General features: G+C 39.3%; 1 protein-coding gene across 4 annotated transcripts in view; it reads right to left on the reverse strand.

Moving 5' to 3' along the window:
- HIVEP3 (HIVEP zinc finger 3) overlaps positions 1 to 12975 on the reverse strand; it is a 113942-nt gene that overhangs the window by 6709 nt on the left and 94258 nt on the right. For all 4 annotated transcript variants that reach the window (XM_075195881.1, XM_075195880.1, XM_075195882.1 and 1 more), the window contains 3 exons: positions 8461 to 8636; positions 8197 to 8295; positions 3571 to 4403 (listed from right to left, as the gene is read on the reverse strand). In XM_075195881.1, coding sequence (XP_075051982.1) covers positions 3571 to 4403; positions 8197 to 8295; positions 8461 to 8636 — 1108 coding nt within the window. The remainder of the gene's footprint in view (positions 1 to 3570; positions 4404 to 8196; positions 8296 to 8460; positions 8637 to 12975) is intronic.

Below are 12975 nucleotides of genomic sequence, written 5' to 3' on the forward strand. Positions count from 1 at the left end.
CAGTTATTTAGTACATTCTACAAAATGACAGCTAGAATCTGATTGGTTGCTGTAGGCAACATCTCCACTTTTCAAACCCGCCGGAAAACTCTCAGCTTGATAAATTTACCCCTTGGATTGGCTAAGACCCTGATCTCCACTTCTTACTAGTCCTGTATCAGCACTCCTCTCCCCTGCTTTAGCTCTACTCCTAAAATTAGGAGTAGAGCTAGAGCTGTTCTGTATCTTTGGTCTGTTCTTGATTTTGTTATTTTGATACATGTTATTGTTATATATTTGATGAAATCCTGGTTTTCCCTTAAACATGTACTTACCTCTAAACACAAATCATGATAATGTGCAGGGTTAGAGACTCGATACCTGTTTGTTAAAATCATTTAGTTCTGGCTGAGCTGTTTGCGGTGGTGCAACCCATATACATCGGATAACAAAAGGGTGGTGCCAAATCCCAGACATTGCAATCAGTCATAAAATAAAACAAACTAAGCTATACCAACTGCAAATGTGGATTCTACAAACATATAGGCTTAAATTTGTGGATTGGTGATTGTGTAGAGTATTGACTGATAGAGGACTTGCTAGATTGTTACATTGTTACATTGCTATCCCGACCTGCATCTCATACAACATGTGGTCTGACATAGGCTACTAATATTGGGCCTCATTTAGACTTACATCTCCAGCAAGAAGGTGCAATTTTGCACCTTGGCAAAACAATGTTGCACTGCATGGGAAGAGGTGGAGTAATTACATTTGTAGACAGATTTGAAGTTGGAACTCTAAATCACAGTTTACATGAAAGCTGCCCATTATCTGTGTGCTAGGTGCCAAAGCAGGCTTTATTTTCCTTGCATGCGAAAATGCAGATTTACCCCTTGCATTACAACATGGTTTGCCAATGCAAATCTGCATCATTTAGTTGGATTTGAATTAGGCCCATATCTGTAAAACTCATTTTGCACAAATATGCCTATTTTTCAGCCTTGCACAAAAAAAGAAACAAACAAAGTATGGTTATAATCGATCTGCACCTAATTTTTACTGCTGGAAACATGCATCGTGGTAAGAGTAAAAATTAGAAAGTCCAGTCTTACATGAATCATGAATAAAAGCACATTGTTTTTACCATATGTGTCACTATCATACATTTGACTATTCTTTATTGCCATGGTCAATATGTGCATAAAGGCACTGGGCCTATGCAAAGCTTGTCTGGAAGGTGCAGAATTTATCCCATTGAAAATTTAAACTGAGGAGATGATTTATAAATTTACATTTATTTGGCAGTTTTTAAAAACCGCATGACTTCGATGCACATTGTCTGCGATTTATTATCCAGCAGTTTGGAGTGTGAAAGCCCAAAATGCTGGCAAAGGGTGGCGGATTCAAACCCCCTAAATGGCATGCTCTTTAGGGGAAACTGGTATTAGCCGATTATTATAAATACGCACACAATAAAAGCAAAAATAAAAACCCTGCTCCCGCCCCTTCTGTAACAGCATTGGGCCTGGTTACCTAGGGGGCCCAAATGCTGTCAAAGATGAGAGACCGTTCTTGATTGGCTGCCTATTAAGTAGACAGGCTTTACTGGACATTAAAATCATAGAGCATAAAAAGCTCCTTGGGAGCAGTCCGCCCCAGCAATGATGGTTTTTTGTTTTAATCCATATGGATTAAGTCACATCAATAACAGAGATAGATTCCAGGTAAGTATATATTAATACCAACACACAACAGGAAACTTTGGGTCACGATTATTTCAATAACATCAGGGAACTGTAAAATGTATTTTTTTCTTTTACAGGAGCACCAGCTATTTATTTATATAAGAAACGGGGCACCATTTATTTATTTTTATTTTAAGAAAAGGGGGCATTACTGAAGTACTTCAGAGGACATTATACATTTCTCAAATCAATAATGGGGGCACATTACAGATTAATTGAGAAATTGGGACACTATGATATATTTAGTTAATAATATGGATACATTTTAACATGATTTACTAATTCCCTGGTACCCACTGGCTAGGGGTACCATGAGGGGCCCCAGAGCTACTTAGCACTGGGCTGGGCATCCCTAGGGGCGATGCCAAGTAGCAGGTTTTTTTTTTACATTTCTTTTATTATTTATTGATTTTATAACAATGACAGCATGTAATTTGAGCTATCTTGCCTCTCACAACCACTTATATTTCCCCACATGTTTTCCAGCGGCTTGTCCAATGATAGTCTAATAAGGCGTTTTGTAAAACTGCACTTTTACCTTCAAATTTGCCTTTAGTATATCTGGTGTAAATTTCTCCCCTAGTTCTACCACCTCTGAGGACATGGAAAAACCTAGTCCTTTTGCAATTATAAAAATTCTCGACAGCCAGGAATGCAAATGGAAACCATTGAATCTCTTTTAAAAACTTCCGGCCTGATTCAGAGTGGAATGCGTAATTTGTGATTGAAAAAGTCGCTTGATATGCTGTACTCAGAGTTCAAGATGCGTCTAGGGCTAAAAGAGTAGCAGATGCGTCTGCTTGACAACAGACACATCCAACTTGCTAACATATAGAAAAAACTTTTTTTTTATGTAACAAACGCAATTGCTATGATGCTTCATTTAGACTTCAATAACCTAGCTAACACAGCAGGAACAACTTATAGACACGATTACAAAAATACCAAAACATTATCTTTGCTTTGAGCTCTGCAAACTTTAATCTATAGCCGAGCAACTAATAAAGGCTCAATAAGTATCTGCAAATGATTTGAAAACCTCGAATTACAAGAAGTTCACTAGTTCGGGTGTTTGTAATCATCATCTGCTATTAACCCCTGCCCCTAACCACCTGTAAATAAAACCACTTTTCGGTACACAATTGCCCTTACTGTAACATTGCCTATGTTAGACACCATTTCCCTCCCACTTAAGGAGTCTTCAGTGCCAAAAAGTCACAGGTCTTGATAGCTGCAGTTGTGTAGGTTCACTTTCTGAGCATGTGCAGTGTGAAAAAATGCAAAGACATGCTATGCAAACGGACATACGTCTCACTCTGAATGATGCCCTTTGTCCTTAAAATAAAAACAACTTTTTTTTGTATGCAGCACATAAGTGCCCAGCTTCTCCTATAATAAAATTTTACACCTCTATAGACAATGTTACATTGGCTTGAAAATCCATGTGCTTCCCTCTAAACACAGGCACAGACTGCGGGCCTGCATTTTTGCAATGATCCTTGGGGCAGATTCAATTCTGTGCGATGTGTCTCCAGAACAGTCCGCAGATGTCCGGCCTGAAATCGTCATTCAATTAGGATTTCAGTACTATGTTAACTGCAACTGCGCAAAACTGGACATTGCAGTGATGTCCAACGGCACATTGTGCCCGTTGGAGTGCATTCTGCAAGTTTATGGTTAAATTTATTTGTTTGTGAAAATTATTTACATATCCACTAGTCCAATGTTGTTTACATATATATATATGAATTAAGATAAAATAAATAATGACAAAAGCACTACTGTAATTCCAAATTGGCTAAAGCTATTCATGTAAGAGGTTTAACTTCCTGTCTTTCTTTACCTTAATCCCTGATTTCTCCAAATGTTCTGGACCCCTTTGAGGTAGAGCTGAAGATGGAAAGACCCCATGCTTAGGTTTCAAATGGGTCTGAGCATCTGACCTACTAAGATGCTGTTCCTCTCTACCAGGAGATGGGTATCGTGGTGGTGAGGCAAGGCCACCTCTGAAAGGTCCATATCGCAGACTTGTGACCTCTCTATTGGGGGATAGATGTCTGACTGGTGGTGAAGAACCACGCTCTGGTGACATGTAGGTTCGGGGCGAAAGATTGCAGTGTGGAGATAAGTGCTGAGGGGAAACACATCGCAATGGGGATACTTCCCTAGCTGATGGCAAACGTTGGCACGGTGACATTCCCCTTCGGGGTGAGGTACAGCCTGTTGGGGAGAAATATTTTGGTGAGGTTTCTCTCTTCTGAAGGAGATGTCTTCTGGATGGACCTGCCCGACTACACCCTATGTCTTTGCCAGGAGACCATCGTCGACGCGGTATCAACTCTTGGGAGATGGATGGTTCAGATACCAGCAATGCCTGGGGATCTTTTTCAGGAGGCTCTGAAGTTTGCAACTGTCGAGGAGAAAATTGGCAAACAGGAGGGGTATCTGCACTCTCTAGGTTTTGTCTTGGTTCGGTAGGCAAGTAAGGAGTGAGTATATTTGGTGATGGATCTGGATTTTTCTCTTCCTGACTCTCATCTTCCTCATCATCATCCTCCTCCTCCTCCTCCTCATCCTCCTCTTCATCAGAATCTTCCTCATCATCTGTATCTTCCAAGTCAGAGAACTGATGCTCTTCCACCACATCACACTCTGGCCATCGCTCATCATTCGTCCCTGAGACATGACAAAACAGGTGTGTAACAGGGTAACAGCAACTTGAAATATGCACTTTAGTAATAATGACAATGCCCCTATTGTATTTTAGAATATTTAGTACAGTACTTTGTATTCACATAATGTCATAACTATCTGCTGAAAAGATTGTGACTCTGCACATTCTATAGAGATCTATGGACACTGTTGGTCGTAAGTGCATACAAACTATCACATTTGCCAAACTTTGTTCAATCGTTGATCGTGATTTTTAGGAACTTTATAAAGCCAAATCATACCAAATGTGCAAAACATGACTGTGGGAGAGTACAGAATAATGCAGTATCTGACCAAACGGTCATTTATCGTGTGATCTGCACGATAATTGCGTAACATTACTGTAGTGTGTACCCACCTTAAGGCCGAGAATATGGTTGCTTTTGCTGGACTACAGTTTAATAAATATTTGACACAGTAAATTTCACTTTGGAACAAAGTGAAAACTGCTTAATTTCCTAGACTACAGAATAGAGCAGGGGATTGCAAGGACTGGATAGAACAGATCACATGGTCTGTATCCCTTGCATGTTTATAAACATTTATCACATATTGTCTGTAAATCTATAAATTATTTCTATTGTAAGCACCCTATATAAGTATATAAACTGTTTACTAATGACAGTGGCTATAAAAAAAAGTATTCATCCGTTAGACATATTTTTCCTTTTTGTTTTCTTACATCTTGAAATCTAAATGGATTAATTAGCTTAGCAAAGTAGATGAATACTTATGAAATACATTTTTGACTGTACTTTATATTTAATTAAGAAATAGCTTTAGTGCCATTTTCTTTATTTAACATTATTCAATGTTTTGAGTAGATCAGTAGTAAAAATTCCTGTATAAATCCATTTTGAATCCATGCTGTTAAGAAAATAAAATAGGAAAATATCAAAGGTGGTGAACACTTTTATAACCACTGTTGTATATCTAAAAATGCATGTGCAGTCAAACATTTTTAAACAAATTGTTCAAGCCATCTTTCAAATAGAAAGCAACAGGTACAAACCACTTTGAAAATCAAGATGGCAATAAGATGCTGTTCCTCTCTACCAGGAGATGGGTATCGTGGTGGTGAGGCAAGGCCACCTCTGAAAGGTCCATATCGCAGACTTGTGACCTCTCTATTGGGGGATAGATGTCTGACTGGTGGTGAAGAACCACGCTCTGGTGACATGTAGGTTCAGGGTGAAAGATTGCAGTGTGGAGATAAGTGCTGAGGGGAAACACATCGCAATGGGGATACTTTCCTAGCTGATGGAAAACGTTGGCATGGTGACATTCCCCTTCCAGAATGACAAGATGCTATGTAAATCGTGGGTCAATATAAAACAACAGAAAATGGTACAAACAAGATTTTCCAGTGTTTAAGACTTGTGGGGCTTATGGTGTCACTCGTCTGATCAGCATATTTCAAAGTGGTTTGTCCCATTGCATGTCATCTAGAAAGCAGCACAAGTACATTCTTTAAAAAAATGGTCATCTGAAAGAGACCTAAATGTTCACTAACTACCCCCTATGCATCTAGGTTTGCCAAGTACCTATATGCATTTTAAGGTTAATGTGGCTAGGGTCAGAGGACCATATTTTTAAATTCTTCAATCTCCTGTGAATATCCTGGCGCAGAAATAGAAGAACATGTAGCCAAAATACTCACAGCGGCACTAATTATTTCAAGTGAAGAGTGTGCTGATCTTGTGAGAGGCAGTGATCTGTCCACTTCTGTGGTTATGTTAGTGAGGATGGGGCTGCATCTAAAGGAGTAGTGTTGCCATATGTGGTGGAAAATAAAGGCAAGCAGGAAGTCGCAGACTGAAAGATGGTTGTGAAAAGGGCAGAGACCTCAGCAAATTGATATTGAAAGATGTGGCGTGAAATGTACTTACATGAAAAAGTTAATTTACACAACTTGTTATAAACATTTGCTCTCTATATTAAAACAGTAAACTGTTGCACAATGCTGCAGTCTTAAGTACCCTTAGAATCTGAGTTGGGTATTTCTGGGGTACTTAAGTGCCAAAAAGAGAGAGATTGCAACTATTATGTTAAATATATGATACAAATACATAATACAGTCATGGCCAAAAGTTTTGAGAATGACACAAATATTATTGTTCACAGAGTCTGCTGCCTCAGTTTTTATGATGGCAATTTGCATATACTCCAGAATGTTATGAAGAGTGATCAGATGAATTGCAATTCATTTCAAAGTCCCCCTTTGCCATGACAATGAACTTTATCCTAAAAACAACATTTCCACTGCATTTCAGCCCTGCTACAAAAGGACCAGCAGACATCAGATCAGTGATTCACAAGTGAGAGTGGTGACGAGGACAAGACTGGAGATCACTCTGTCATGCTGAATGCTGATTGAGTTAGAATAACAGACTAGAAGCTTTAAAAGGAGGGTGGTGCTTGAAATCATTGTTCTTCCTCCGTTAACCATGGTTAGCTGCAAGGAAACATGTGTAGTCATCATTGCTTTTCACAAAAGGGGCTTCACAGGCAAAGATATTGCTGCTAGTAAGTTTGCACCTAAATCAACCATTTATTGGATCATCAAGAATTTCAAGGAGAGAGGTTCAATAGTTATGAAGAAGGCTTCAGGGCGCCGAAGAACGTCCAGCAAGCGCCAGGACCGTCTCCTAACATTGAATCAGCTGCAGGATTGGGGCACCACCAGTGCAGAGCTTGCTCAGGAATGACAGCAGGGAGGTGCGAGTGCATCTGCACGCACAGTGAGGCGAAGACTTTTGGAGGATAGCCCGATGCCGAAAAGGCCAGCAAAGAAGCCACTTCTCTCTAGGAAAAACATCAGGGACAGACTGATATTCTGCAAAAGGTACAGGCATTGGACTTCTGAGGACTGGGGTAAAGTCATTTTCGCTGATAAATCCCCTTCTGATTGTTTGGGGCATCTGGAAAAAACGCTTGTCCAGAGAAGGAAAGGTGTGATTGCCAACAGTAAAGCATCCGGAGACCATTCATATGTGGGGTTGCTTCTCAGCCAAGAGAGTGGGCTCACTCACAATTTTGCCTAAGAACACAGCCATGAATAAAGAATGGTACAAAAACATCCTCCAAAAGCAACTTCTCCCAACCATCCAAGAACAGTTTGGTGACGATCAATGCCTTTTTCCAGCATGATGAAGCACCTTGCCATAAGGCAAAAATGATAACTAGATGGCCCTGGGATCAAAACATCGAAATTTTGGGTTCATGGCCAGGAAACTCTCCAGACCTTAATCCCATTGAGAACTTGTGGTCAATCCTCAAGAGACGGGTGGACAAACAAAAACCCACAAATTCTGACAAACTCCAAGTATTGATTAGGCAAGAATGGGCGGCCATCAGTCAGTATGTGGCCCAGAAGCTGATTGACAGCATGCCAGGGCGAATTGCAGATGTCTTCAAAAAGAAGAACCAACACTTTGCATAAACTTAATGTAATTGTCAATAAAAGCCTGACATTTATGAAATGCTTGTAATTTTACTACAGTATACCATAGCAACATCTGACAAAAAGGTCTAAAAACACAGAAGCAGCACACTTTGTGAAAACCAATACTTGTGTCATTCTCAAAACTTTTGGCCATGACTGTACATCCTAAATGACTTGTCTTGTATACCCAGCTAGTGCTCAGCATTAGACCAGCAACACTGTCCTCCATGGTATGCCTTCAGCTTGACAACATAAAAAATAAGTGCATGTGAATGCAATATATATAGTTGATGGTCAGATTATGTACAGTACCTTCCTCTGCATCCAGTTCTGCCAGTGATGGTGGCACTAATCCTAACTCCTGGCACTTTTTGCTGTGTGCTTTGGATTTCATGTGTTTAGTTAGATTCCCTGAAAAAAAAAATCACAATTACCAACAAAATCCACTGCTATCTCTGTCTACAGCATTTGATGATTGCTTTGTCTCAATGCTTCATAGTTCAGTGTTAATGATAAACATGGGATATGAATTCAATAGCAACTTTATCGAAGCAATCATCATAAGGAAAAATTCACCTTTGGTTTTGAAGGCAAAGTTGCAGTGTTTGCACACATACGGTCGGTGATCTGTGTGTGTGCGAATATGTTTCTTCAGCATGCTTGGCTTCTTACAACGAATCCCACACTCCTCACACACATACTTTCCCCGACCACGGCCTCGAACGTAAACATATTCCTCATTGGACTTGTACCTACAATTTAAGAACAAGAAGAAAATGTAAGCAAAAATGAATTCAGCAAATATTAATCCCACCAACGAGTCAGCACTGGTTACTTAGCAAAAAAGCAGCCAAAAGGCTGTACTTTATTGTACATTGTATGGCAAAGTTGAAAGGCCAAAAAACAAATGAAGGACAATAGGAGAGAGAATAAGACTGGGACAGGTGTACAATTTTGTAAAGTGCCTTCGAATTGAAAAACGGTCACTAGGAGACAGAAGAAAGGAACAATTAATGGTTCTCATGTATAAGATGGGAAATAGCGGGTAAGAGAAAAAGGCAGAAGCAGGTAAAAGATTCAGTATAGTCAAACAAGCAATAACCAGTGTATGGTGGGGGACATTCAAAAAGATAATAAGGATGGGGACAGGTGAAGGACGGGGAATAGTGTGGTGGGAGGGAGGGGAGGCATGGAAAGGTGAAGGATGGAGAACAGTAGAAGAGATTAAGGATGGGGACAGGTGAAGAACATAATACAGTGGATGAGAGAATAAGCCATGGAACGGTGAAGGATGAAGATCAGTAGGAGGAAGAGAATAAGCCATGGAAAGGTGAAGGATGGGGAACAGTGGGAGGAAGAGAATAACACATGAAAAGGTGTAGGATCAGTGACAGTAAGGGTGGGATAGAATAAGCCATGGAAAGTTGAAGAATGGGGAACAGTGGAAAAGAATAAGGCCTAGAAAGCAAAGAACAGGGAACAGTGGGAGGAAGAGAATAAGGCTTAGAAAGGTGAAGGGTAGGGGACAGGGAGGAAGAGAATAAGGCCTAGAAAGGTGAAGGACAGGGGACAGTGGAAGAGAGAATAACATGGGATAGGAGAAGGATGGGGGACAGTGCAGGAGAGAATAAACCATTAAACCATTGAAATGTGAAGGATGGGGAACATGTTTAAAAACTGAAACAGTAGAACAGAGGAAAGTAGTAGTGGTATAAAATAGGTTGAAAGAGATATAACAAAGGGTAAATAAATAGGTTCTGGATTCAGGGAATAAAAAACGCAATACAGAAAATGGAAATTTATTTTTGTCCTTAAAGTCATTTCACATGGGCTTTGATAGTGACTTGCAGCATAAAGTACAGGATACATTTCTAAAAGCAGGAAAAATGTACTACATCTCTAAAAACATTGTGTTGTGAGCATAAATGTTTTGATAAAACTATGAATCAATACCTCTATTTTTATATTTCATTTTGCTAGATATATACATATTTTCAATACTAAGGATAAGCACTGGCAACAACTTTGCTTTTGTTCGTTATCACAATAGGACATTTATACTGCAATGCAGCTGGTACCCTGGAAAATACAGGTGTAACCAAGCACTATTTCTTCTTATTTGCAAATGTTGCCTTTGCTGCTGTCCAGTCGCCCTATTAAAGGTTATTTGGGTGTGGTTTAAAAACCATCCTTTTTGTTACATTTCAGCCTCCTTACCTGAGTGTACATTATTTTAGCTGCATTTATGTTTGAAGCATGGGTGGAGAGTGTAAGGACTGGCAGCAAATTATATATATATATATATATATATACCCTTTTGATAAAGTCTTCTGGACGAAACGCGTTAAGGAAAGGACAAGGAGGCACATGTGATTTCTCTGGATTGCTGTTTGGAACTCGTTCCCCTGGTTAAAGAATATTCTTTGGGGTATCTGCACCGGAGAGATTGTTCAGATAAGCCTTATATCTTATTGTGTGATGTACAGGCATTTGTTTGCTTATGCACCTGGATGTTTAATATAACCTTTTAAATACTAATTGATTTTTGGGCATACTACACTATGTTATTATATCTTTTCGAGTTATAGTGTGGTTATGGATCTGCTACACATCTTTTGTGAAGGATCTGGAGTCCAACTGAATATTAGACCAGATAAGCCTGAATTTATTTGATTTCTGGTACGCGGCTACTGAAGCACACATTTTTATATGTTATAAATATTATGGTATCACACTATGTTTGGCACTTCTCTTCTTATGTTTATCTATATATATATATATATGTATATATATACACACACACAATAGCAAGCATAAGTGCTGAAAACAACTGTGTGGTTGTTTTCTATCCATATAGGTCAATCATGCTGCTATGCAGCTGGTAAAGTTGGGCAGAACTAACCCACAAATTATTGTTCTACAAGGCGCAAGGAATTTAGATTTCCTATATAGCCAACTGTTATGAATGTTTTACACACAGAAGAGTCGACCTGCAAATAAATTATTTCATTAGTTTTATAATTGTCTTCAGTTGTGCCATATGGGCTAGATCACAGAGACTCAGATGGGACAAGTAATAATAAACTGCAGATAATCATAGGCTCTAATGTTACAGGAATTTAGCTTTTATAAACGCTAGGTATATAGGTTATTGATGAATGTTATAGTTCTCACATCTTGGCTAATGTGATGGAAAATGACCAGAGAAGGGTAGCTGTATTTTTATATGCAGATGTCAATATTTGTAAAGTTACAAAATAAAGATATCTATGTCTAGTATGCTCTTTCTGGTGGAAAAATCAAGAGAACATTTCTTCAATGTTGTCAATTAATTATTTTTTTTTACATTTCTTTTGCAAGTAATACAAAAGAAACCGTAATTGCCTCTCTAAAACAGAAGGTATTCACAAAATAAATGCTGTAAAATACAGGTAATTTGCAATAAGTGGAAACACCTGGGCAAATGATGGGTCCCAAGCATATTAAAAGGAAGGACTTCAACACAGTTGTGGCTCATGCTTTGATTAAGCAAATAAGAACCCAATATGGTCTGGGACATGAATATAAATGCAGGGATTCCCTGTTTGCCTATAATCATGACTAGTAAAACTGTAAGAAGGAATTGTTGGGGCACGTTTGGCAGACGCTTCAGTAACCTAAACAGCTCAACTTGCTCATACAACCAACGATGTGAAAGGACTTCAGCATGGAACTCAGAGGAAACCATCTGTAACGGCAACAGTGGACAGAAGCACTTATTCCAGTACCATGATATCCATGCATTATTCTTAAATTTAAGGCAAAAAGGAGAATGACGGCAACCTGTGGGATAAGTAGTCAGGTTCATCAAAAATGGTCACAAAGCAGAATATCATAATTAGGTTGCAGTACATAAGCCACTCATCATACCTGGAAATCCATGTTTGCAATTTCAGGGTTGCAATGGACTGCCAAGTAGTGGAGGAAGCTACTCGCTTCCAACAGTGATGGGTGCTGGTGGTTCTGGGGTGCACTTCCTGCCACAGTTTGGAATAAATGTATGGGATATTCTGGAACAATGCCTGAGACAGCATGTTCCACCACAATTCAACCAGGTGTAAATGGAGTGACTTTCTTGATGGTGAATGGTGCTGCATTTCTACCGCATTATTCCACACAAAACTTAAAAATTAGGGATCTAATCCTCTATTGAGGAATTGCGGGCTGCCAGTTTGGTAAACTATGCATTATGAACCACAGGTACAATAGTACAGGTACCGACAGATATGTAGAACGACTTGCTACAATGGCATTTAATAGCATTGAAACAGCTGTTCTGAGTGTTCAATGACAACAGGGCTTGATGAAGTGATTTGCATCATAACGGCACATCTCTCACAACCTTGAGGGTAGGTAAGCAGCCATGTGAGACAGTTCCCTGCTCTACCGGGAGAGTAGGCATCTACCGTTAAGAATAACCTCAATTTAAAGCAGATGGTGATGTTGGGGTTAATGTGACACATTTCTGCAGTGATTTTATATACAGACTATATTTTATATAGTCTTACACTTCTAATTAAGGGCCACTTATGGCAGCCAACATAACAACATAAAATAATACACTTATTAATGATTTGTAGATTAAAAGACCCTTACAAATATTGTGCCTGTCATGTTTTCAAATCTTTCCAGGCACATTGTCTTATGTGAAAAACTACTCATTCTCTAGCAACACATTTTCCTACACTTTTTCATGTGACACTAAGCCCCAACCGTCTCCTCAGGAATCCCCCATCCTGATGCTGGCAAGGACTGTGTCACTACTCGTATACCAGCTGGCAGTTTGCATGCTGTAGACAAGAAAATAGGGCTGGAAGGAGGAGCAAGCAGAGATGACAGGACGTCTTAACGCTTTCATAACCAGGGGAGCAGTCTGTCTGGGAGAGGCAAGAAGGAAGGCTTCTAATACGCACAGTACTTTACAGTATGTGTTAAAGAACATAGATATTGCCTGACTGAATATAATGGATCAAATTTTAAATTACTTTTATTTTCCTGGACAGCGGGGACTATAGTAACCATGATGTTCTGTGAGATCTGCCTGTGTTGCAA

Source organism: Mixophyes fleayi, chromosome 2, assembly GCF_038048845.1.
Source record: "Mixophyes fleayi isolate aMixFle1 chromosome 2, aMixFle1.hap1, whole genome shotgun sequence".
NCBI lineage: Eukaryota > Metazoa > Chordata > Amphibia > Anura > Limnodynastidae > Mixophyes > Mixophyes fleayi.